The sequence below is a fragment of the Ruditapes philippinarum genome, unplaced genomic scaffold (assembly GCF_026571515.1).
Source record: "Ruditapes philippinarum isolate M1 unplaced genomic scaffold, ASM2657151v2 ctg5772_1_1_1_1, whole genome shotgun sequence".
In the NCBI taxonomy this organism is placed as follows: Eukaryota; Metazoa; Mollusca; class Bivalvia; order Venerida; family Veneridae; genus Ruditapes; species Ruditapes philippinarum.
Window position 1 is genome coordinate 17,333 of NW_026856645.1, and position 24,569 is coordinate 41,901.

Here is a 24,569-nt window from a genome sequence, read left to right on the forward strand (position 1 = left end):
AAACGACGTCGAAGGTGCATCAACGTAATGAACATGTCCGTTCGAGGGTTTGTAACCCTCGGTCTACCGGGTCTACGCCACCTATTTGCTGGAAACGCTGGCGCAACCGAAATATTGTGTTTCTGTGACAACCGAACGCTCTACAGACGTTGGAGACGTTGTCGCCACGAGCAAACATCATTAATGCTTGAATTCGCTGATTTTGATTCAGTCGAGGCATGTTCAGTTCAGCGCTGTGAAATTAAATGTGTTTTCCCTATGAAGTGGGATAAGGATTATGTCTATACACATTTCCTGTGACATGTACCTTCGCCTCGGACTGCGCGTGCAAATCATGCTATAATATGTATTGCCATATAAAGCGAAAAGTCCGTGCCAGCACGGGATAGGTTTTATATTGGATCGATGTACTGTGTACTTAGGGCTTATAATGCCAAATTTGCAAAAGAAACGTCTGCTAAATTTCTAAATATTCAACATTAAAAAGTGCACACTTTCTTTTGGAACCGTGTATAGTATTCCTGTCAATGTTCACGGGTTATAAGCTGTTCAAAGTGTTAACTAATTTTTCATTCTCTGAGATGTTAAAATCAAAATCAGTCAGCGTAGTAATATGACAGCATGACAATGCAAACGGTATTTTCGTCTCTCTTATAAATTTGTTTGTACTACATGTTATAACTTTCTAGTTACCCATGTGAACTTTAATTGTATCAAAAATGTTTTTGTTTCTTTAAATATGATAACCTGTGGATATAAGAACTTTTTGGGATAATTCCTATACAATTTAGCTTCGTGTCGCCTCAGGCGAGTGTAAATTTGTATATGTATATATACAATATGCAATATAAACAAGTATATAATTTGTTCCCAAATAGATCTATGTACAGTTTATTTGAGCTTCTCCCTTTTTAATTAAAAAAATTCATAAAACATTGAAAATGAAATCAGGATAACTTGATCCTCATTCAGAATTTTTCTTTATTATTACATTGTATAGGCCGTCTCAGATGTTTCATTTACAAACTTATACCGTATAAATCTAACTCATAAAATATGCAGACTTAGCTTTATATATTAGCACCACACTGCATGCAACTATTATAGAGGTGACATAGATACAAGACCCTGCTAAAACAATGGGTTATTAAATATAAACATGCGCTCTATATATTGTGTGGAATAACAATTTCATGATAGTCTGATCAACACGAGAATTATTATTCATGACCTTTGCAACTGGACCAGTAAAGGGGAGAACAACTTGACAATGAATATAATACTAAGTCCTGTATTGTATGTCGTTAGCTATGCTGCATCATATTTTCTTCATTTCGTATATTTATGAAACTGTTATCAAAATCACATTGAAATACGATTTGCACCAATACCGTACAGTCTGATCAGGATCCATACGGTTCGCTATCAGTTTCTCTACTTGTTATAGAGTTGGTAAGCGAACAGCATGGATCCTGATCAGACTGCGCGAATGCGCAGGCTGGTCTGGATCCATGCTGGTCACAAACCCATTATGTTGGTTTTGTCGTGACGCGGCTAAAATAGCTTACAAATCTTCAAAGGATTTAATGATTTGAAGATGGATGAAATACTTGATTTAAGATGTCGTTCCAACTCATTGTGAAGGGTTCATACGAGGACTGTTGCTTTTGTTTTTGTTTGTATAAGAGCTATGGTCGTATATTTTGACTAAATTAAATATAACATGATTACCGGTGCAATGTCAATGGCATATAAATATGTAATTGGACTGTTTCTTATATTTCTAATATTGCAAATATAGAAAATTACGGCAAACACGAATGTAATAGTTTTATTTGTAGACAAAGTTAGTCATGATGGGTTGAATATGTATAACTTATCGCATTAAAGATTCTTTAAATAAAGAGTGCAGTCAACGTAACTCATAATGGTCCAATTAGCTATAACTTATCGCACTAAAGTTTCTGTACATTAAATACTTTCATTGCAATTCATTCAAGGCAATAAGAAATGATAATCCTTCATACTTTGTAATGCATCATCGAGATAAAATGAATAGACTGTATATAGTTTGCGATAATAAATGTTTATTTTTCTAGGTTAATTGCTGCTTATGATAAGAAAAAATATATAAAAATTACACAAAAAAGAATTCACAGCAAAATATAACGGTGACTCAGATTTCTAAATCTAAAGTGAAAATCTCTTTATTTTTCAACAGAAAAATAAACATAAATTACCTGTTTTTCGGTAATTCTTTGTCATATCTAAAACTCAGAATTATTATTAAAAAAGAAATTGCAATTATTCAAAGCATTTTAAAAATACAGTATGTGCATGGTTGTTTCTTATCTAAGTTATAAAATGCAAATCGTTTCACTAAGAAAGCATGTTGTTCCTACGCAATTATGAGGTATTTCTTATCAGTTACAACCACAATCATGAGAAAATACTCTACTAAGCAAAGCATGCGTCAATTAAAAAAATAAAAACAAGCTTATTCTTTTAAATCCAATATTATGAGACATTGTGTTTACCTGTTTCAACTTAGGTTAAGTCGAAGGCTCTAGAACTGAAATGTCGATGGCTCTCATTTTATATAGATCATCAAAATGTAAAACTGTCAGTGTTTAGCAAGCGTGGTATTATATATAACATGCTTTTCGGTGGTTTATAGAAATATATCAGTGAAATATGAAACTGATATTTCACTTTTTGAAACAGTATAATTATCAATTTGATAATTTTCACTGTTTTGAATTTATGCCCGTTACATTGTTTCAGTAGAATACCAGCGTGCAAAGTGTTGGAAACCAGCATAATAACGTGACGTCGTAAATGAGTGCGATTTTTCGCGATTTTCATTTAGTATTAGCTTTAAATGTGTTTTATAAACATTTCTTTGCATATAATAAAAAAAATGTTAAGTTTAGTGTAAGATCGGAAAATAATTCACCTTGTGAACACCAAAAGTTTATATTTCTCTCGTGGCTGTGCAGTCGTGAAATATGCCTTTTAGTGCTCAATCGGTGAAATATATCCCAATCTTACACTGAACTAAACATAATTATTGAATAGTATAAAGAAACTATAATTTTGTGTTCAACGGATATTGACAATATATGTCACAATAGAAAATGTTCCAAAATAGTTTGGTTAAACACGAAAAAAAGTTTTAATCTATTAAGGGATAAAACATCGGATGTAAAACAATGACGGAATGCTGGTTGAGTCACTGCAATAGCTCTATATATAAATGATAACGAGAAGAATGTCTTCTAAAAACTAACAAGCACAATGATCGGTTATGTAACAGCATTAAGGTACTGAAGCAATGAAGAAAATTTGAATTCATTAAAATGAAAACGACCCAAAATGGGGTGTTTCAAGCTCTATGTAATTTAAAGATATTTGGGTAACATTTTCTATCCGCCATCGATAAAGTCATTTGTTTGTGACTCATTCATAAATAAAACACATTTTTTGTCCTGATGATATATTTAAAAAAATCTTCTATAGATATAATAGAGAAATGTGTTCTTGTTAGCTAATATAAGTTACACCAACGTGTCTCAAGTGCAATAAATTTCCGTTTGCGTTCAAAACGGTTGACATACTTAGAATCACTTTCTATCAGCATGAAAGAAGTTTTCGAATTCTTAGGCGTTAAAAGTTTCTATAATTTATGGCCACATGTGAAATTCTTGACGTCATACAAACCTTTGATACAATGGTGCATAATGCATAAGCAGTCTTTGATCTGTCTTTTACGCGATATTGATGGTTATTCAAACTTTTTTAGTCGTAGGTTTTTCTCTCACTTTAACAATATTGCTTGTAATAGGTGCATGTCTAAAATTTTTATTCGAATTAGAGAATAAAAATTTGCGCCATGACATACATCTGTGAAAGAATTCTTATTTTATTTATCTGCATCTTTGTGATTGAATATGACACGGTCTCGTCATCTATCGCTATAAATTGGGTAAAATATCACTTTGAGGGAGAAACCGTTGAAGAGAGATGCTCTGCGGAAGATACTCAATTTGTGAAAGACGCCGTTAAAAATCCATTGGCATGCAGTAAAATTTGTAACGATGACGATGAATGCAATTCCTTTTCATTTCAAGCGGATGGTCAGAAATGCTCTGGATGCCGGGAGTTTTTTAAACCAATCCCACCGACCAACTCGACAGGATTTATACATTTTTCAAAAAGAGGTTCGTTAAATTTGATTCATTTAAAAACTAAAAGGGTATTTCATGTTTATTTTCGGATGTTGTTCCGACACCAATATTGGTCATTGACAGTTCAAATTTACTTGCAAAATGCACCCAAGAAGCTCCAGTGAGGACAAAAAAAGATTTTTTAACAAGGATAAAGCGAGGCACTCAATATGGAATAATATGGAGATGATTTCAAAGATATATAAATATTTCTAATATTTAAAATTGACGTGTTTGTGCAACTTTAAGTTTAAGGTGTTTAATCGCTTTTCATAGTTGGGTCATATTCACAATAAAAATAACTAATTTGGAAAAAAACGAACTGAAGGAATGATCTGCAATATAAAAATCTAATTTCTTAGCCAAGATTTTAACCAAATGGTACACAAAATTACGAAGATCCGTTCATGGTTAAATAAACCAATTGAAGTCTATTTATCAAAGATAACATCTTATTTTACTTAAATTGTAAATATTATCGATGTGCTGGTTGTTCTTCTTTCATTTAGTTACCTGTTAAAGCTCGGACACTTAAGGAACATCAATAACTTTGATAAAAGCGACATGATTCCAGAATACTAATTTTCTATGAATACTAATTTTCATGAAAATTTGAAAATGTATTTAAAGTAAAGTTAGTTAACACATTGCAGACAGCACTTCCAATCAACGTAAATTACCAATATGGGTTGAAGTATATCAAAAATGGTTAAATACTGAAAAATTAGTCATTACGTGAATAAAACAAGTTAATCATTACTTATTTCAATCGTTTAAAATGTTGTTGTTTTGTGGTTGTTTTTTTAGCTCACCTGACCACAAAGCGGTCAAGGTTAGGTATACTGATGTAGCTATGACCGGCGTCCGTCGTCGTGCGTTGCGTCGTCAGCAATTTGGTTATTAACACTCTAGCAGTCACAGTTTTAATTGGATCATCATCGAACTCAGAATGTTTGTCTCAACAAACTACAGGTCAAGTTCGAAAACTTGGTCACATGAGCTAAAAAAAGAAAAGGCTTGTTAACACTCTAGTGGCTGCAGTTTTGATCCAAATATTCTGGAAATTTGTCAGTAAGGTTGCTTTGATAATTTCTAGGTCAAGTTCGAAGATAGGTCATCTCCGGTCAAAAACTAGGTCACAGGAGCTACAAATAAAGCTTGTTAACACTCTAGCGGCTGCAGTTTTGATTCAAATATCAGGACGGTTGTTTTGATATTTTCTATATCAAGTTTGAACATGGGTCATCTCTGGTCAAAAACTAGGTCACAGGAGCTGAAAATAGAAAAAGATTGTTAACACAACACACTAGTGTCTGCAGTTTTGATCCAAATATTCTGGAAATTTGTCAGGACGGTTGTTTTGATGATTTCTAGATCAATTATTAACATGCTTCATCTCTGGTAAAAAAATAGGTCACATGAGCTAAAAATAAGAAAAGTTAGTTAACACTCTAGTGGCTACAGTTTTTATCCAAATTTCCTGAAAATCGGTCGGGAAGGTTGTTTTGATGATTTCTAGGTCAAGTTTGATTATGGATCACCTTGTGTCAAAAACTAGGTCACACTGTCCAAATACTTTTGTTTGTTTGTTTGTTTGTTTGTTTCATTTTACGCCTTTTTCCAACAGTATTTTAGTCATATAGGCGGGTAGTTTCCTAACCATCGTTCCTGGAGAGAGTTACATCAGTACTAGACAACCTTCCTCCGCGCTAAACTACCAAAGCATCTCCCGGGGATCGAACCCACGCCAGAGAGGTAACTGGATTAGAAGTCATCGACTCTAAACCCTCGACCACAGAGGCGGTTCTGTCCAATTACGGAAAAACATTATTAAAAATCTAATGGTAACATTTTGACTCAATTCTCATCAAACTTGGTCAGGATGCTTGTCTAGTTAATTGCTTGGAGGAGTAATGAAAAAATAGGCCAAAGGAGCTAAAATAGAAAATCTTGTGAACTCTCTAGTGGCTACTGTTGTTATCCAAATATCCTGGAAATCGGTCTGCAAATTTGTTTTGATGATTTCTATGTCAAGATTGAAATGGGCCAACTGGGTCAAAGTTAGGTCACACTGCCCAAATATGGAAAAAAAAATTAACACACTAGAGGTCACATTTTGACTCATTTGTTATAAAATTTGGCCAGAACGCTTGTCTTAGACATTGCTTGTATGTTGTTGGTGGGTCAGGGGAGCGATCTAGGGCCATCATGTTCCTCTTGTTTTAATTTTGATACCTTTTTTGAAGTTTGGTTTTTGGTCCTGTTAGATGTTAAGTTTACAAAATTGAACGATGTAATGACTTGAACATGTACCTTTACTTCCTGTAACTCTAAATTAATTTTTAATTTTAAGCACTCGCATCCGACTGCAAAGAAATTCTGGAAAGGAACATGTTTGCTGACAGCGGTGTTTATACCATAGCAATTGGTGGCAATAAAACGTTACACGTTTACTGTGACATGACAACCAATGGTGGAGGATGGACAGTATGTTTGTAGAAATTATTATTAGAATGTTTGTGTTTAAAACAAGCGTCTATAACTTTACGAATTCACGATTTCATCTTCATGAATTTACGATATCAACTTCATGAGTTCACAATTTCAACATCACAAATTCACGATTCCAACTTCACGAATTCATGATTACAAACGCCTCACAATTTTAACTTCATAAATTCAACTTCGGAAGTTCGTAATTTAAACTTCACGAATTCAGGATTTCATTTTCACAACTCTATGAATCTGAAATCAGAAATAGAAATTCATGAATTCCTTATGTTGAAAACGTGAATTCACGAAGTTTAAATTGTGAAATCATGAGGATGAAAGCGGGAATTCATGAAGTTGAAATGGCCCTACCGGAATTTGGTCATTTTGTGCGATAATTGTGGCCTGTCTCTTACTTTATCTCATTAATTACTTTCGCATCACTTAAGTTATTGACCATGTACAGTAGAACTGGAAGCGTTTTACCACCAATAATGAGGCAGGAAAGCGAACACCTCTTTCAACGCTCCATTGTATTGGTAGCTTGTGATATAAGACATTACATTAGGCCGCTCTTGAATTTCATCAGTGATGGTATAAACGCCTCATGATTCATGTCAAGAAGTAAATTCTGTTCTTACATTGTATTTAAGGTTTTCCAAAACAGATTTGATGGCTCAGTCAACTTCGAAAGAAACTTTACAACGTACGAGAACGGATTTGGGGACATAAATGGTGAATTCTGGCTCGGTATGCAATTTCAATCATTCATTCATCTATGCATTCACTTAATCATAATTATTATATCTATTGGATATCTTCCGTGCATTATTTCAGGCACGAACGGGCACCTGAGTAGAACCACCAACGTTCCGTAATCTAGCTGAATAGCTTCCTCACATTAAAGAATCCAAAGTCCCTGTCGGGATTCGAACCCACAGCGGTGAGGGACAAGTGGTTTAAAGACAACAACTTTAAGCACTCGGCCACGAACGTCACAATTTATTCTCTTTATGTACAATATGAATGTGTTTTAAATAACAGATGAATTCTATATTGAAACTCTATCATGTATCGGCAATAGGAGAATGGATATATCTTAACAATACCGTTTAAAAGTAATTGTATAAAATATGTTTTATGAGATAAATATCTATACTATTTAACTACTCAAGGAATATGTCAGATTATTTTACTAAAATGTAACATGCAATTGTAAATATGATTGCAGGACTTAAGTTTATCCAAACACTCACAGAAAAACCGAGCGAATTCAGATATGATCTTGACTTTGATGATCATAATCCATTGTACGAAAGATTTGGTCGGTTCCAGCTCACTGGCGCACAGTACACGCTCTCAATAGACAATGAAGCCCTTGATTACTCAGGTGAGATAGGACATGATATCCTTAGGCCTAACCTCATGCAGCTGAACCACAATTGCCATTGCCACAGAGCCAGGCTAGTATGTACAGCGGTACAATCTAACTAGGCACTACACAGTTAAACTGAATATATTTCAATTTTTATTCTAATATCATACTCGAGAAGTTGCTGTCGCCCTTTCACAAAATCTGATTTCATTCCATAAAAGGCGCCGCGCTTCGGCGCGGACGCCAACAATTGACTATAAAGCAGGTTCGGGGCTAAATATTAAATGGATCCCACAGACGGGACTGGAAATATTGTCTCTTCGAAACTTGTGTACCATTTAATGTAGGTCTAACCCAATAACTTGGATGAAATTTTTCCGATCATTTTCTCACCCAGTTTTCCAAAATTTATCATTTTTATTGGGCAAAAGGACCTTCAAATCGGACTAAGAATCACACAAGATATATTAATATTAAATGTAAGTCTTCTAATCCTTTGCAGATGTTTTCCATTGTAAGCTCACTTGATTAATGAACTTTCTTGCTTGAGGCTTTTAGACTTCGGTGAAGGACATTTAACAGTGCTTTAAAAATAAAATAAAAAATAATAATAATAAACGAAAGTAAATTTTGCGTTCTGACCAAGCAATACGAGAAGAGTTCCCGGCTCTGTGTTGAACGCTTGTCAATCCGGTACACAAACGGTATACTCGAACCTTTATACTATTACCAAGATGCACAGTGTGTTGTTTCTCTCATTTTGTTATTTATATAATGTACAGTTTAAATATTTATTAAATTTTTCTCCACAAAGTTTTTAACCTCCAACGTTCCGCGTTTAAAAAATGTAAATAAACAGACACTCTTTGATAGAGGGGTCTATCCCTAAACGCTGGAGGTTGAAAACTTTGTTGGTCAGATAATTATTACTTAGATATTTCCAGAATGATTTTAAGAAAAAAATATTTGAATTTGGCGGTCATACTGGGTCTCCAGAAAGTCACGATTTTGACAGAAGTTTTAAGTCGTGAGAGAATAATAGTGTTGGGTCCCAGCTCAAAAAGCAAATGAAGTGAGCAGACATATGCTAGGCTCAGGTTGCATATAAGTTGGACTGTTTACATTTTGTAGTTTAATGAGACTTGATGGTATACGGTATTTTTCATATATGTAAAATTGTATGAAAACAAATTTAATCATTAAAACAGATTTCCCTTCGTGTTTAGATATTACAATATCCTTGATAGAGTGTTTACAGGGGCATATGGTGTTGGAGGCAGGATCTGACGTGCTTTAAACATTGTTTAAGTGACCGCTACTATGGCTGACCAATTTTAGGGTTTAACATCTACCAAGATTGAACAATTTGTGTTCCAGGGGTTTTACATCACCCTCCCCAGGGTACCAGGGCTTTCCCTAATAGGAATCGTGATATTGTATGGAAGACTAAATACCACTCTGTTAACGTTTTGCTATCCTTTTGGCAAATTATTTCACATTAAACCCTTTTTCTTCCTGCAAGTGACGTAAAAACGTGAAATATGGTCAACAAGATCAACAAAGAAAGCTGGCCGTCTTTCATTAAACAAGTGATTTCAATCACATATCAAATCATAAAACAAGTGATTTCAAATCACATAACAAATCATAAAACAAGTGATTTCGAATCACATAACAAATCATAAAACAAGTGATTTCAAATCACATGACAAATCATAAAACAAGTGATTTCAAATCACATGACAAATCATAAAACAAGTGATTTCAAATCACACAACAAATCATAATCAAGTGACTTCTTTCCCTTTTTAAAGGTAAATGATTGTGTTATGTGCCCTTAATAGTCGCAATTACAATATTTTTTGCTCTTTTCAGGAATTTCATACCCTTTAGGGGAGCAGTTCTCGATCTGCAATGGAGCTCCATTTGTAGCATTCGTATATGGTCCTGAGATTACATGTGACATTGGCGGCAGAGGGGGTTGGTGGTATTGTAATCAACGATGTGACTACAACTTCAACTTAAACATTGTGTACGGGACAGAAATATTCATTAAACAAGACTCCAGTTTAGAAATCTCTAGAATAATTAAATCTTCAAGAATGATGATCAGAAGAATTTGAAAATCATTTTGGAGAGAAAGCAATAAGACAGAATGGTCACATCTTCACTAAGGAAAAAACTTAAAATGATTTCTATTTTATTTTCATTGCTTGATCGTATTAGGCTGAAATTAAAGTGTACGTTTTGAAAACAAAGCTGAAGAAAAGCTTATTTTCCAAAAGCCCACTATTTTTTTGGATGAACTGAGTTATTTAAATACAAATGTAAAACATATGAATTTATTTTTAAATTCGGTAAAAATGCTTATACATGTATACACATTTATCATGGTAATATTGAGCATTATGAGAAAAAAATAGTGGGATGTGTCTTTTATTTTGATTTCAAAGCTTAGAAAACCAGGTGATTGGTTTTATAAGCATACTTTGTATTATTTAAACAAGCTGTTTGCAAGCTCCAATAACAATTACTCATAACTAAATCAATTCTATATGCGATCTACTAGATTTTGTTTATCAATTCAATTCAATATTTTATTTTCAATAATCTGCATACAAAATGCCTCTGGCAAAGGTTAACAAACTAAAATATATATATACAAATCACACATGCATCAAATGACATATAATTGTTATATAATTGTTACATAATTGCGAAGCTGATTAGGAGAAACAGTAAAGTATATGACATGCATTAACTTACATATTAATTTCAATTCTTTCCAAAAATGCTTCATTTGAAAATTTCGATACATTCAGTAAAGTTGACTGACTGTTATCTTTTTGACATTTAACTATAAAATTTAGGTAAAGATGGTCATGCTGTGTTTGGAAAATATTTCTTGCGAATTTCAGAATAATGAGTACAGATTAAAAGAAAGTGCTATTCACTTTCAACAACATGCATTGTACAATGTTCACACAATCTATTCTGTCTATCTATACCTCCATAACGACCGGTTTCTATAGCTAGATTATGACTGCTATAACCTAAAGGATGCAAACAGTTTTACTAATTTGTCACATTTTATTTTGTTAAGATATTCCTCTGATACAAATAATTGAACATAATAAGATAATTTCGGCAAATTATTGATTGTCGTATGCCAATGTTGGATAAATTGATCTCTCAATCTTCGTGACAAAGTAGGAAAATAGTTTACACCTTTATTAAAATTACCCCATATATCATTTAAACCAAGATTATACAATAGTTTTTTTTAAAGAAAGAGCCGAATTTTGATCATTATTACTATTACACTCAGTAGAAAATAACTTACAAATTAATGACTCTGGATTTGATTTTAATTTAGTGTAATATTGAAGAGAGTTTCTTGGGAAATAACTGGAATCTCCCTAATAAACCTAAAACAGCGTAATTTGGAGTCTGTGATTTCACCCCTATGGTTTTGCATAATTCTATGTGAATCTTATCAACCTCTTTAGGACAATATTTTCCGCAAACTTCCGCAGAATAAAGCAAAATTGGTGCAAGTAGGGGATCAAACAATTTAAGCTTCGTTATGATATCGACATGTATTCTTGTAAAAAGACTTAACAAATTGTATATTGCTTTTATAGCCTAATCAGAAAGAGTTTTAGCTGTTTTAGTAATGTTACCATTTGAAACAAAAGTCACTCCTAGATAACAGAAACTGTCTACAATATCAATAACATTATCGTCAATGTAAAATTGTCTATTGCTCTCGAAATTTACGTTTTTCTTAAATACAAATTTTGATCTTCTTTATATTGATCTTAAGACAACATTGTTTCGAATATTCATATACATAGTTAAAGTGATTTTGTAAAGTATTAGGATCGGTGAAAATACAACCATATCATCTGCAAAAAGCAACATAAATACACATAATTGGTTAAGATCATAGTTTGATAAACTTTAAAGGTTAATGTTTTTGCATACATCATTTATGAAGAGTATAAACATTATCGGTGAAAGTGGCTCTCCTTGTTTCAATCCAATAGATATATCATAAAATCTGAAAATTTACAAGCAAATTTTAACACATGACGAAACTTTCTCATAAATTGCTTTTATCGTATTCAACATTTTACTGCCAATTCTCTCTTATAGCAATTTAACAAATAATGTTCCTCTATTAACTGCATCGAAAGCTTTTTCGTAGTCTATAAAAGCACATTACAATTTCTTTTTATCATATAACTTTTTTTGGATAATACAATGTAATAAAAATATACAATCAATTGTGCTTTTTTATCTCTGAAACCAAACTGATTTTCACAAAATATATCTTCTGTCTCGCACCATTTGTTTATTCCGTTTCTTAAAACAAGGGAAAAAAGTTTAGCCATGCTATTCACAAGAGAAATACCCCTATTATTACTAGGATTGGATTTATCACCCTTTTTGTAAATTGGGACAATTATCCCCTTGGTCCAAGAATCAGGATAAACTCCTGCATCAGAGATAATGTTAAATAACTTAACTAAGTATGGTGTAATGAAATCTTTAGCGGCGATAAAAAATTTGGCCACAATTTTATCCGTTGATGCAGCTTTATTTCTATTGCATGAGGAAATCGTTTTTAAGATTTCATCATTGGTGATTTTTGTATCTAAAAAATCTACATGAATTTCATCTAAGTTTACTTCTAAATCATTCATATTTGTGTTTCCTGGCATGTTAGCAAAATGATTAACAAACTCATCTAAAGGAACATCGAAGTTTTTACTCCCATACTTATTTCGGAATTTATTAATTTTCTGGTGATCTTTTACTTAAATCAGAAAATATATTTTTTCAGTCGTGAAAAACTTTAATTTAGCTTTATGTTTGATTTTATTATATTTGCTCCTTAATTCTAACAGCGTTTTCTGTTTTCCTCTGTGTTTACTCTTTTGAGTCTTCTCGCTTCATAAAAAGTGATTTATAATGCTTACATTCTTGATTAAACCATCGATTTCTGCGTTTTTTTGCTATAGCAAGACCATTTTTGTTATTGTTTTACCAAAAATCATAACAAGCCAAAAGGTCACAAACATGATCATTATTCCACACTTATTTATCTTCTTTAATGATTGTATTATTAGACGAACTTGACAAATCACAATTTAAAGAAAATTCAACAGCACATTGATCTGAAAATTCGTTGAAATCTAACACCTCCATTGTATTCAAACTACAGTAACGTAAAATATTTACAATTAGATGATCTACAACGCTAGCACCCTTTTTGATACGTAAACTCACACTTTTCTAATTGGCCATTTACAATGCGTAAATCATGCTGCTTTCATAAAGAGAGTAATTTTAGACCAAACGGGTTACATATTTTATCAGACGAGCGTCTTACAGGTAACATACCATCATGCATTTCTGGCATGTCCACACATTTCTGTAAATTTATATTTTCAACAAAGTCAGGGGTTACCCCTGTTCGACGGTTCAGGTCCCCGCACCAATACGTATCACCTTGAGTTTCATACCAACTAAAATCGGCACTCATTTGTCATTTGGCTTAATAGATCACATTCGAAAAGTATCGAATTTTTATTTTTTATAAACAGATGATTCTTCCGGAGGAATATATGCTTAACAGAAAAACGCATCACGGACTAGATTACATAATTCACTTTTGATCTTAAATCACAATATACCTCTATTATCGGATATAATAAGGTCAATCTTTCCGCTTAAATGACTTCTGTAATAAACAATTAAACCTTCACTAAAACGTGTAGGCCTTTTGTTACTTTTAGGCCTAGCACAATGAAAGTTTAGGTATCCACCAATGCATACATTCGATCTGGAAGAAGTCCATGTTTCAGTCAAAAGAATAATGTCATATCTGTTTATAAACATTAAAAAAAAATCATTGTCATCTAATTTATTTTGGAGACCTTGGACATTACACAAGACAAATGTTAACTGTTCCTCCGTTATATCCTACTCATGCGTATCATCAGGTGAAATACTAGTTGACCGTTGACCTCGCATGATAAGCCGGTCAAATGAAATTGCCCTCTTCTCGTGCTTTGATACTCTCAGGGATTAACGTCTTTCTTTTTTCTCGCACTTTGTCACTAACCCGATAATTTGTATTATTCAATAACATTCTATCAAAGCTTTATCTGGGGGTTACTCATTTGACTACAATGGGACGTGTTTTGTTTGACAAAACTTTCCCTAATCTATATGAGCGCGATCAAATCTTATGTTTTTCTTAGCATCTGACATTTTTAAATTGATTTCACAAAAGTTGAGAATTTTTAATAAACAGTTCCCATCTCGTTTGTTGTTAGCTAGGGTTTCCTCTGAAATGTTAAAGAACAACAAATTATCCCTCATCGATCGTACTTGCAAATCCACAATATCGTCATCTAATTTAGAGTTGCTTTGTTTCAAATCATGCAGTTCACCTTGCATGCTATAACATCTTTGTTTCTCATCGCAGAGAATTTTGTCTATATTTTTCTGTTTAGAACTGATCTCATTGCACACCTGTGAATCAAATGTTCTGCTTTTTTTCAAGTTCTAGTATTGTTTTATTCGAATCAGACATTTTGGATTCCAGAGAAGAGATTCTATGATTCATTGAAGATATTTAAGAGTCAATGTTTAACACTTGTTCCTCAATTGAGTCCAGTTTACGCAAACGTAAATCAATAGCTTCAAGTTTTGACACAATTACCGTATTGTCGATAATCGGTGAGACTGGATTATTATAATGCTGCGTCTGCGACTGTGGCATCTGAGGCGGCGGTGTCATAGGCATTGCGTTTGGACTCTGTATATAAGATCCCATCATATTAGGGATGTAAGGTTGAGCTGACGGTGATAATTGATCACTTTGATCCATAGCGGTCCGTTTTTGTTCAGGCAAAGGATTTCCCGCGTCAGGCGATACCCGAGATTTTAGTCCGTTTCTGTTTTTACCCATTCACTGTCATTAATACATCTGGTTTATGTATATGAAGTATTCAATTGTACATTACTAAGCCATTTTCACACCAAAACAGTTTTGAAGTTTTATTTAAAATCCAGTTTTTTATATAGGATATCGACCGAGTAAGAGGTCTTTCTGTTTAGGAAATACCTGGTCACGAATTTCATGTGACACTGAGAGCGCGTAGCGCTCGAGGTGTTCCATGAAACTCGTGACCAGGTCTTTCCTAAACAGAAAGATCGATGAACGAGGCCGATATACAACTTACACGCCGTCAAACTATTGGCTTGGGCAATGGCTGATCCGGAACATTAGATGCAATGCACGAAGATTATTTTTTACACAGCGCATTTACTGGTAGGAGATGAGTTTTTGAGACAAACAATTCAACAATTAAATATTTTAACATTTTTAAAACAGCGGGGGTGGAAATGTCCAATCCTTCCAAAGATATGAGGGACAAATGTCCGCCACTGCAAAAGGAAAGGGGAGCAAACTTCTGAGGGGGCAACTGTCTAAGGGGCAAATGTCAAGATACCCAGCAGACCACGAAATACTTACATATGTATATTGTTGCCAAGTGTGGGAATGTTACCAAGGACTTCGCTATTAACAGTGGGTAGCAGCGGTTGATAGGACTATAACAATACCTCTTCTTCTTTTTCAAAAAAAGTCGAGCTAAAAATATTGAATTGTCACAATTATTGAGTTCATTTATTGACCTTTTAATCATGAAAATCAGGAAACTAGGACAATTTGATTGTACATTAGAATTACTTTCGTCGTCATCTTAAAGTCACTCTATTTATTAAGATGTACATTTTATTTTGCTTTTTTGCTTTGAATCGATAAAATCAGATTTATCTGAAAGTAGATTTTATATACTAACAAGACGGTTTAAGCGTCGTATATTCTGGGTTACAAAATCCCGGCACATTGATATTATGAGGGAAACAGCGTAATTGAGCTTTACTGGTGTAATATTATATCTATAAACATCATATTACTGGAGCCCGTTGTTTGTGTATTTCATACATTGTTAGTTATACATATCATCTTTTATAGTATGTTTATGCAAGTTTTAAAGATGAATGCGACTATGAGTAACAGTCAAAATAATCTTTTTCAAGTATCGAAACAATTGAAAATTGAATACAAATTTCACATGCGATTTTGTAACCGTTTCATAATTTCTTTGAAATTTTAACGTATGATTAAAAATTAACACTAAGTCTATTTATTATAAATCGTATGCACTTTTATAAATGTAGCAACTGCAACCGCAAAGCTTTGATTTGATTGACTCAAATCATATAGTTTGTACCAAGATAAAGTTTCCAACTTGAGCTTCTGCTTACAATACGGCAATATACGAATGCAAGAAAGCAGAACATTAAAAAATTTGTTATCTCTGTTAATATATAGATTCCTGTCTGAGTATCTAAACAAGTTAATATATTTAATGCGCATTAAAATAGAGGCAATACTTTACGAATGTAGCATTATTATTCTTGTATAAGATTGTTTGCATCAGCTTTATATGAAGAAAAGATACTTAGGTCATAAGATTTAAAGCGCTTATCAATAAAAATATATGTTCCTCATTTACAAAATACATTAACGAGTAATGTGAACATTAACAGTTATTCACAAGTTAAGTAAACTCTATGACACACTTTGAGTATAACGTATCCAAACCCAACAATAAGTGGCTTTATGTTTCCGCTGTAAAAAAATCTTCTTTAACTTGATTTAACATAGTGTTAAGCAAAACAAATTAAAACAAAAAATACGATAACTTAATTGTGAATTAAAAGAGTTCTTAACATTTTTGACATTTGGAATTTGACATGACTTCATCTCATACATATACTGATATAGTGTGCTATAAGAGAGATGCTAAAGAAACAAATTACAAATATCAGAAAATTTAGTACGACAAAAGAGTCTTTTCTTTATTGAACCTTCAACATATTTTCTCCATTTATCAAATGCACCTACAAAGTTCTATTTCCCACAATAATTTTCAGAGATTTTACCTCGTTCACATAAATTGAAAATGTTGGCAGTGTACAAGTACCACAGATATATGTACAATTTAGCTCCATGTATGTACGTATTGTTTGAAATTATCTTTGTTAAGAAGAGATATCAAGACCATAATTATATGCTAAATATTGATCCATAAATAAAGTTTTTATAGATTAACGAAAATAAGATTTTTAAACATGGTTCATAACTTACATTAAAAGTTCATAACAACAAAAATACGTTTTTAATACATTATATCAATTTCGTTGACCCGATCTTATTTTTCGCTTTACACGGCCATTTGGGGTATTTCGTACGTATATATTTTCGGCTCAAACTGCACTTTCAAAAAGAAAGGATATTATTATTACTTTTCCACAGGCCAGTTTGGCTAATTGCTTGAAAAAAAATCGGGCATGACCCAAATTGATAAGACTCCGCGAAGCATATAAGTGGAATTAAAAACCATGACACAAGGCTTTACCTTATATTATCCTTCTAATTTCAGGTGTACATTCATGAGTTACGACACATGCAGAGTAGATATGTTTATTTTGTTTGTATATAAATGTATTTATACAGATTGTTAATATGCTCAATTGAAATTAGGTTTTCCAAGTATAAAGATAAAATCATCAAGTAAATGAATATACTGTTCCCATTCACTTTGTATATAGAAAATATACAAGTTTGTATTTTAGTCATGTATACGTGTCGATTATTTATCGCATGGTTTGGAACTTTTCCTTTGTTCTTACTAACCCATTATACTCAGTACACTTCAATCAGCATTTTAAAACTGTATTGATATATACATCTCGGGATGTTTCTGCAAAAAATATTGTAAAACACTCCTTGATGTCGCCCCAGCCAGTGTTATATCCTCGTAACTAACTCGTTTCATGTACAATAACTATTACGTGTTGTGATAATTTCCGTACCCTTGAAAAATAATATCTCCGTATATGTCGTGAATATACATGTACATCCCGTGCGTTACATATATATTACGTGATTGCGTCATGTACAGCTTAAAAAACTAATATTCCTATACATTAAAACAATTATTTTCTTTAAATGTTTTTGTATCTCTCGGAAATGCAATTCGTATTTCTTTTGTATATCTAAAAATACACATCCGTGTATCCTCCGTATATATCGGAAATACAATTCCGTACAACTTCTGTATATCTAAAATATACATGATAATACGTATGTTCCATGTACGAATATCTATAGTATAGCATTGAATGTCCGTATACGGGTTTTTATTCTTTACACGCCCGTATATTGCATAAACAATGCCGTATACCGTAGTCCCGTATGTTTTTCGCAGTGCGTTGAATTTGACTTATATAGATCAAATTATATTTCAGGTTTCTCATTATTTACTACAGCAATGTGTCTTTTTTGTGATTCATTTGTTATTAGTTGTATCTATTAACACACGCGTGTTTCCGCCATCCCAATGTTCTGTATTTGTGATCTCAGTAAAAAAACATTCTAAAAACACATTTGACATAAAGAAATTCATGGCAGATTAAAAGTTTAGTGATTTAATGCATCATAATTAAATCAATATTGTTTATTGATATTTTATGTTTCTTGGCAAAATATTTGACAATGAAAATGCATATAGTGGTTGAATTGAGGAGAACTCGTTTATTGCATTAAACATGTATAACACGTTGATCCATATAAAGGATAATTGTGATGTTGTTGCTTCAGAAGGGGTAAATGTTAAAAGGTACCATCAATATTCTTTTTCATATACAGGTCTATTAGTCGCTCTGCCTGTTGAATTCCGGAATCCCGTGCTCCATGTGTACAGCAATTACTTAACGCTTCACCTGCAAATAATATAACAGGTCCACCAGACGGCGTCGTGATCGGTTCAGAAAATATCACCTGTTCCCCTGGAATCATTCTTTTCGTCTGGTGAAAGTACGCTCCAAGCACGTACGGATTACTACACCATCTTGAAACTAAAACTGCCTTTGGGTTTGGAATATTTCTATTGCCCAAAAATTTACGAAGAAGTTCAGCGCAAATTTTACCAATTTCGTCGTTTGACAGTGTTTCCATGTACTCTGCAGCGTCACCAGCAATCCACCCAAGAAGAGTGTTGTTCTTTGTGAATATTTGTTCAAAACCAAATATACGCTTATACCAGTCATTCTGAATATTTTCAATGGTCGTGTCATCCCAAGTAAATGCTACACTATGATAAGTTGGTGCTAGAATTGGTTGGTCAAATTCCAAAAATATTTTATTCACCCGTCCTAGTTCTAGTGAGGTCAGTACATCAATATTGATTTGAGGAAGTTTCGGGTTGAAAAGGGTTTCGTGATGCTTTTTCAAGTAACCAATTGATGACGTCACAATAACATGATCTGCTTTGAATGTTGACCCATCTCTGGTTTTAATTTCGGTTATTTCACTATTCCATAATATTTCAACTACTTCCTTTTTCAACATGAGTGATTTCTTTGGAATTAATTTCATGATATGATTTAATATCTGGCAATATCCGCCCGGGATGTGAACTTCTCCGCCTTCTGTTATGTTGTACTCCTCTTCAGGCTTTTCCCAGGTTATTCGGTCAAGTTCATCACCTTCATAACACCTTCTAAAATTCATCATTGCTTTCAATGCTTTTTGCATATCCTGTATGTAACTGCCGTCTGCTTTAACATTTTGCAATTCCTTTTCCAGGTATTCACATAGAAGCGGTTCTAATGTGATTATTCGGTTATGTTTTGTTCGCTCATTTATAATTGTCCGGTAAACTTTGTCTTGGACTCGATTGAAAATATGAAAAGCTTCTTTAATGATTTCTCTGCGAATTTCTACCCCATCTTCCCTTAAGAATCTTGAACTCATGCTGAAATTATAACCAAACTAAAGTTTGAAAAAAGGCAATAGGCATCGCCATTAATTCTTCTAATTATTTATAACCGGATGGCAAAATCGCCTTCCAAAATATTGAAAACATTATTTTTGAAAACGTTTTCAAATCAAAGTGCGCAAAATTATTGTTATTATTACATTCAATGGCTTGTGTACATGAACTTTAAGAATACATTATGACAGTGATTCGGACATGATAAATAGTAAAAACCTTCGATTCAGTCGCCATTAGTAGTCTGTTTCATTCAAGCCATACCAATGGGAGATCGAAATGCAAAATTGAAAATCGATTCAATTGACAATACTCAAGCAAATAAGTGGCATTTGAACTATGTTAGTTTTTATTAAAGTAATTGCGCATGAAACGCAATGAAATTATAACTGTCAGTGGCGTCAGCGTTTATGTTGAATTTGGTTGCTTCAAATTATATACCTATTGTAAATTCGATACGGTTGTAACGCTCCTATGGCCTCTGCAATCTGAAAAGTTGAATTCTGTGCATTGGGAGCATGTATCCAATTGGCTCCTAGTTCAACAGGGTAATTACCGTCACCAAACGAAACGGTGTGAATTCGGCCACCAATCCTGAAAGATACTTACTCAATGTCGTTGGCAAATTAGATGACTTACTGTTAATTGTAAATTTCAAATTTATAAAAAAGTGTTTGTAGAGTAAGCTTATTTAATGTTCTTTAAATGCATTGCTTGTTTTAGTCTTCAAAATCTTAAGGCACCATTTTACAGGCGGAAAATATACGCTGTGGGAAAGACTTTAATTCTAATGTTGCAAGAATTTTTGCCCAATGCAAAGCTTTTGTTATATACTTATAATTTGTATGATATTTTTCATGTATGCGTTGCAATAAAATTAAATTTGTTTTATCTATTATGCTCTGTAACTAATATGCCAGCAGTTGTATGCTCTACAAAGGCTCGACATGAATGACAGGTCTGATATGAATTTCATGAAAATGTGCTGAAGTAAAGATGCCGTCGTTGGCTGCATGTTTTTCAATGAAATCACTTAGGACTTCAACTCACGAACCAAAGTTTTATCAATAGGAAAAAATGATAAGTAAATTTTACTACGGGATACAAATGTTTACAGTTGTGCTATTGTCAATTTGCATTTTAACACTACTTGGTATCAAGAATAGGTTAAAATTTCTCCGGCCGTACATTACTTAAATTTTGAAATTATATAAACAGAAAACCTATCAGCGGCCTCAAGTATGAGAACATTTCTGAAGCCAGCATCAACTAATCGTCGTGCCGCTGATATTCCCGCCATTCCAGCACCAATAATGACAACATTCGGCTGTTTCCGGAGGATACTCATAGTGTGTGTTGGCAAACAAATGTTATCTTCCTGAAAAACAGTTTAACAAGAGAATTTTTCACACTTTATTTGGTTTAAACATATATTTATTCATCACATAAGCATATTTACGTACATGATATTTACAATCAGTACAGCATGTACAAGAAAAGGATTAGACTGGAAGCAACCTAATGCTTATTGAAGTCTTTTCCCTATGTACAATAAAAATGTGTGCAAAATAAGGCGAAAGAAATTGTCGTTTGTTGACTAAGAAGGTTGATGTGTTACAAATTGCATAGAAAAATGAATAAATCAATATAAATCATTTTCTAAAAAGAAAAACAAAATAAGACTAATAATGATAATAGTTTGGTAAGTTCAGATAGAAAGAAGAATGATATAGAAAGAAGAAAAAGAAGAAGAAAACAACAGAAAAAAAGACCTGTGATTTAACCCTTAATGATAGTTGAAAATTGTCGGAGAGTCAAAGCGATTCGATTGTTCAATATATTTATGATCTGCAAGGAATATTTTCTCATTATCGGAGTCTGTAAGTGCCGTGTTACCAAACAGAATAGTATTTAGTGAAACATGACAGTATGTGCTTATACAGTTTATCAACTAAGGTCTTATGTTTTATAAAGAGGACAGTCGAGAAAAAAATACGAGTTGTTTCCCTTTGTCCATAGACGCAAAAAGGCAAAGGTATGTTGTTCTTAGAAAAAAGGTCTTCAGCCAAATAGCTACAGTTGGTCCACTCTTTATTTCATTCGTATAAAAAAGAAGATATGACAAGACTTACATTGTCATGGCCATAGGAATTAAAACAATGTTTGATATTCAAGCGTGACCTTGAACTAGGTCCTGCACAGCGTTGATATGGGCTAGTTGAGGTGAACGTTCGAGTTAAAGTTTGAAAAAAATCTATCCTCGTGTTGTGAGGACCCACGGACGCGCTAAAGCAATTCAAGTATTGCCCCCCCCCCCCTTTATATGGTAGGGGTATCATTCACCATGAACCTGCTGGAAGTAAAAGTGGTAAGTCTTTGTCAAAAATGAAAGTTGGGAAAGACAATTAGAATTTTAGCAGGATTAGAATTAAACAATAGAAACTTATCTTATTGCTTGTCTGACGATAATTTTTTAAAGTTGAATACTTTAAATTTTTAGGAAATTTTAGAGCCTTGTCAAATTATGTGGGCTTGTCATCAGAAAATAAAACTTGGATTGGAAACATGGGAATCGACTGCAGTTTTCTTTTAGTAAGGTATTGTTTTCTATAGGTTCCTAAATGTCTAACCATTTTAAAAGAAATGTTTGTTGAGATTTAATCAAGGGCCCATTTAATTAAGGGCCCATTTAATTAAGGGCCCAACGACATGTAACAAGTCACACCGCCTGAAAACTGTATAAATATTAAAGTAAGTTAGTATAAGCTAATGAGGATGGAAATGAAACTCCTTTTATGAAATTTCCGCTCACAGAACATTGGATGTGTACTCCTGGAGGCTGCTGATTCGATCCACGGGCAATGTGCAATCATTCCGTGAAACTGATCTCGGATTGATAGGTCAGTTGTCCCTCACTGCTACTAGTTAGTCATTCAGGATAGCCGGTTGATTAGTTGTGTTAAATTCGGCGTCAAAAACTACACAAAGAATTTTATATGATTGACCAGTTATTCTAAGATTTGTAGCTCACTTAACCCTGTGGATAAGGACATTGTAGATTAGCATGCTAAAATGGACGAATACAAGCTAACTTTATAGGATTTACAACTCTTCATAAAAAATCACGTAAAAACAAAATTAATAATTATGAAATAGTTATGAAGTGATTAATATGCCTTATATATAATGATTTTGTAGTGTATATCGATGAAGAGACATAAACCTTATTAAGTAAGCTTGTATTTTGTAACATGAATCAAATTTCAAGCATCACATAATGTCGTATTTTCTGTCATTTCATCTATGGTATACGTGATCAAGGAGCTCTGTTTCATTCATTTTTGCCCGTTTCTCTATCTTTCACCAGTTTAAACATTACATATTAATTAATGCACGGACGTGCAAGTTAAAATGCAGCGCAATACAGACTCAAGTATTGAATCGTGACAATCTGGAAAACCTTCCAACACCTTAGCCTTCCCTTGTGTCTAACTGTAAACAAAACAAGTTGGTTTCAACATTGCCGTGGTTGAGTTTTGGGTTATGCTTTGGCCGGTGCTGGGGGCGTGGACGGTGGCTTGCGCTTACTGTTGCCGTCCGTGAGCAGCCTCGTTGTGATCGAGCCAGCGGCATTTTCAGTTTTTTTTCTTTGTGTGCGTTCTTTGCGGATTCTTTATTTCCTTTTATTTTTAACATATTCATTTTTTGTGGAATTCTTACTTAAAAGCCATAATGCAGAATCTACTTGCATAATATATTTCACCATTTTTAACTGGGGTGTCGGTGGCCGAGTTGTTTTAATCGTTGACTTCATTCTACTTGCCCCTCACGGCCGTGGGCTCAATTCTCGATTTTGAGTTTCGGGAGGAAGCTATCTAGCTAGCTTACAGAACCATGGTTGTTTTACTAATGTGCCCATTTGTGCCTGAAATACTGCACGGAGGAGCATGTAAGAATTGGCGGTGATACGCCTTGCCACAAGCTCAGCTTGGCAATCTAACTTTGGTTTTTATTGTTGGTAGCTTCATTTTTTATGGTATTTTGATATTGAATTTCCTTACACTTTTAATGGGTTGTTGCAAATTCAAATCATGGTAAATGCATTTACATTACATGTAATAAATTCAGCTAGTTATGGGTTAAATTTAAAACAAAATAAACTTACCAGTATCTCAATAAAAGTATTTTCAAAGTTTCCAATGTCCCTTTTTAACTTGAATAATACATGTAATTGAACAGATAGAGTAAACTGAATATTTACATCTTATATTATTAAAACATTTTGTGTAAAGGAAAATGGTGTTCAGTTCAGAGACAGTAAACATGGTTGGAAATATTTGCACACACTGTCATAATGCTGCGTTGTAAATTCATCGGTCTATTTTTAGTAAGACAAGGTTGGGTAGCGTCTCGCTGTGTCCTTGGATGTGGTATTTAGTTTTTTGTTATTTTCTAGGCGTGATAATTTGTGTTTTAATTGTTATAATATTAGACTCAAAATCAAGGCAAAGTAAACGATTCTAACAGTTATATAGAGAGAACCGTGCATGAAAA

General features: G+C 33.4%; 2 protein-coding genes across 3 annotated transcripts; one reads left to right on the top strand and one right to left on the bottom strand.

Moving 5' to 3' along the window:
- The first annotated feature begins 3,953 nt into the window (after positions 1–3,953).
- Positions 3,954–10,214, top strand: LOC132747210 (fibrinogen C domain-containing protein 1-like). Its single transcript, XM_060736542.1, has 5 exons — positions 3,954–4,220; positions 6,580–6,713; positions 7,370–7,466; positions 7,948–8,106; positions 9,967–10,214. The coding sequence occupies exons 2-5, from the start codon at positions 6,618–6,620 to the stop codon at positions 10,212–10,214; spliced, it is 600 nt and encodes a 199-aa protein (XP_060592525.1). The 5' UTR covers positions 3,954–4,220; positions 6,580–6,617.
- A 7,432-nt stretch (positions 10,215–17,646) lies between these two features.
- On the bottom strand, positions 17,647–24,342 carry LOC132747209 (peroxisomal N(1)-acetyl-spermine/spermidine oxidase-like). Of its 2 annotated transcripts, XM_060736541.1 has the most exons (5): positions 24,181–24,314; positions 22,804–22,993; positions 21,239–21,391; positions 20,457–20,609; positions 17,647–19,997 (listed from the first exon to the last, which is right to left on the bottom strand). In XM_060736541.1, exons 3-5 carry the CDS (start codon positions 21,361–21,363, stop codon positions 18,854–18,856), a joined length of 1,422 nt encoding a protein of 473 aa, XP_060592524.1. In that variant the 5' UTR covers positions 21,364–21,391; positions 22,804–22,993; positions 24,181–24,314; the 3' UTR covers positions 17,647–18,853. The 2 variants fall into 2 exon arrangements, with proteins under 2 accessions (XP_060592524.1, XP_060592523.1); XM_060736540.1 differs by lacking the exon at positions 22,804–22,993 and having other exon boundaries at positions 21,239–21,393; positions 24,181–24,342.
- Between the last annotated feature and the right edge of the window lie 227 nt (positions 24,343–24,569).

What these genes read in the sequence shown, in the direction of transcription:
- LOC132747209 (XM_060736540.1), bottom strand. Translation starts at nt 21,363, where the DNA reads ATGAGTATCCTCCGGAAACAGCCGAATGTTGTCATTATTGGTGCTGGA. An exon ending in ATACTTGAGGCCGCTGATAG is followed by an intron (nt 20,610 to 21,238) that starts GTTTTCTGTTTA and finishes AGTATCTTTCAG; the next exon opens with GATTGGTGGCCGAATTCACA. An exon ending in CCGTATCGAATTTACAATAG is followed by an intron (nt 19,998 to 20,456) that starts GTATATAATTTG and finishes TTATAATTTCAG; the next exon opens with CATGAGTTCAAGATTCTTAA.
- LOC132747210 (XM_060736542.1), top strand. Translation starts at nt 6,618, where the DNA reads ATGTTTGCTGACAGCGGTGTTTATACCATAGCAATTGGTGGCAATAAA. An exon ending in CCAATGGTGGAGGATGGACA is followed by an intron (nt 6,714 to 7,369) that starts GTATGTTTGTAG and finishes ATTGTATTTAAG; the next exon opens with GTTTTCCAAAACAGATTTGA. An exon ending in TGAAGCCCTTGATTACTCAG is followed by an intron (nt 8,107 to 9,966) that starts GTGAGATAGGAC and finishes TGCTCTTTTCAG; the next exon opens with GAATTTCATACCCTTTAGGG.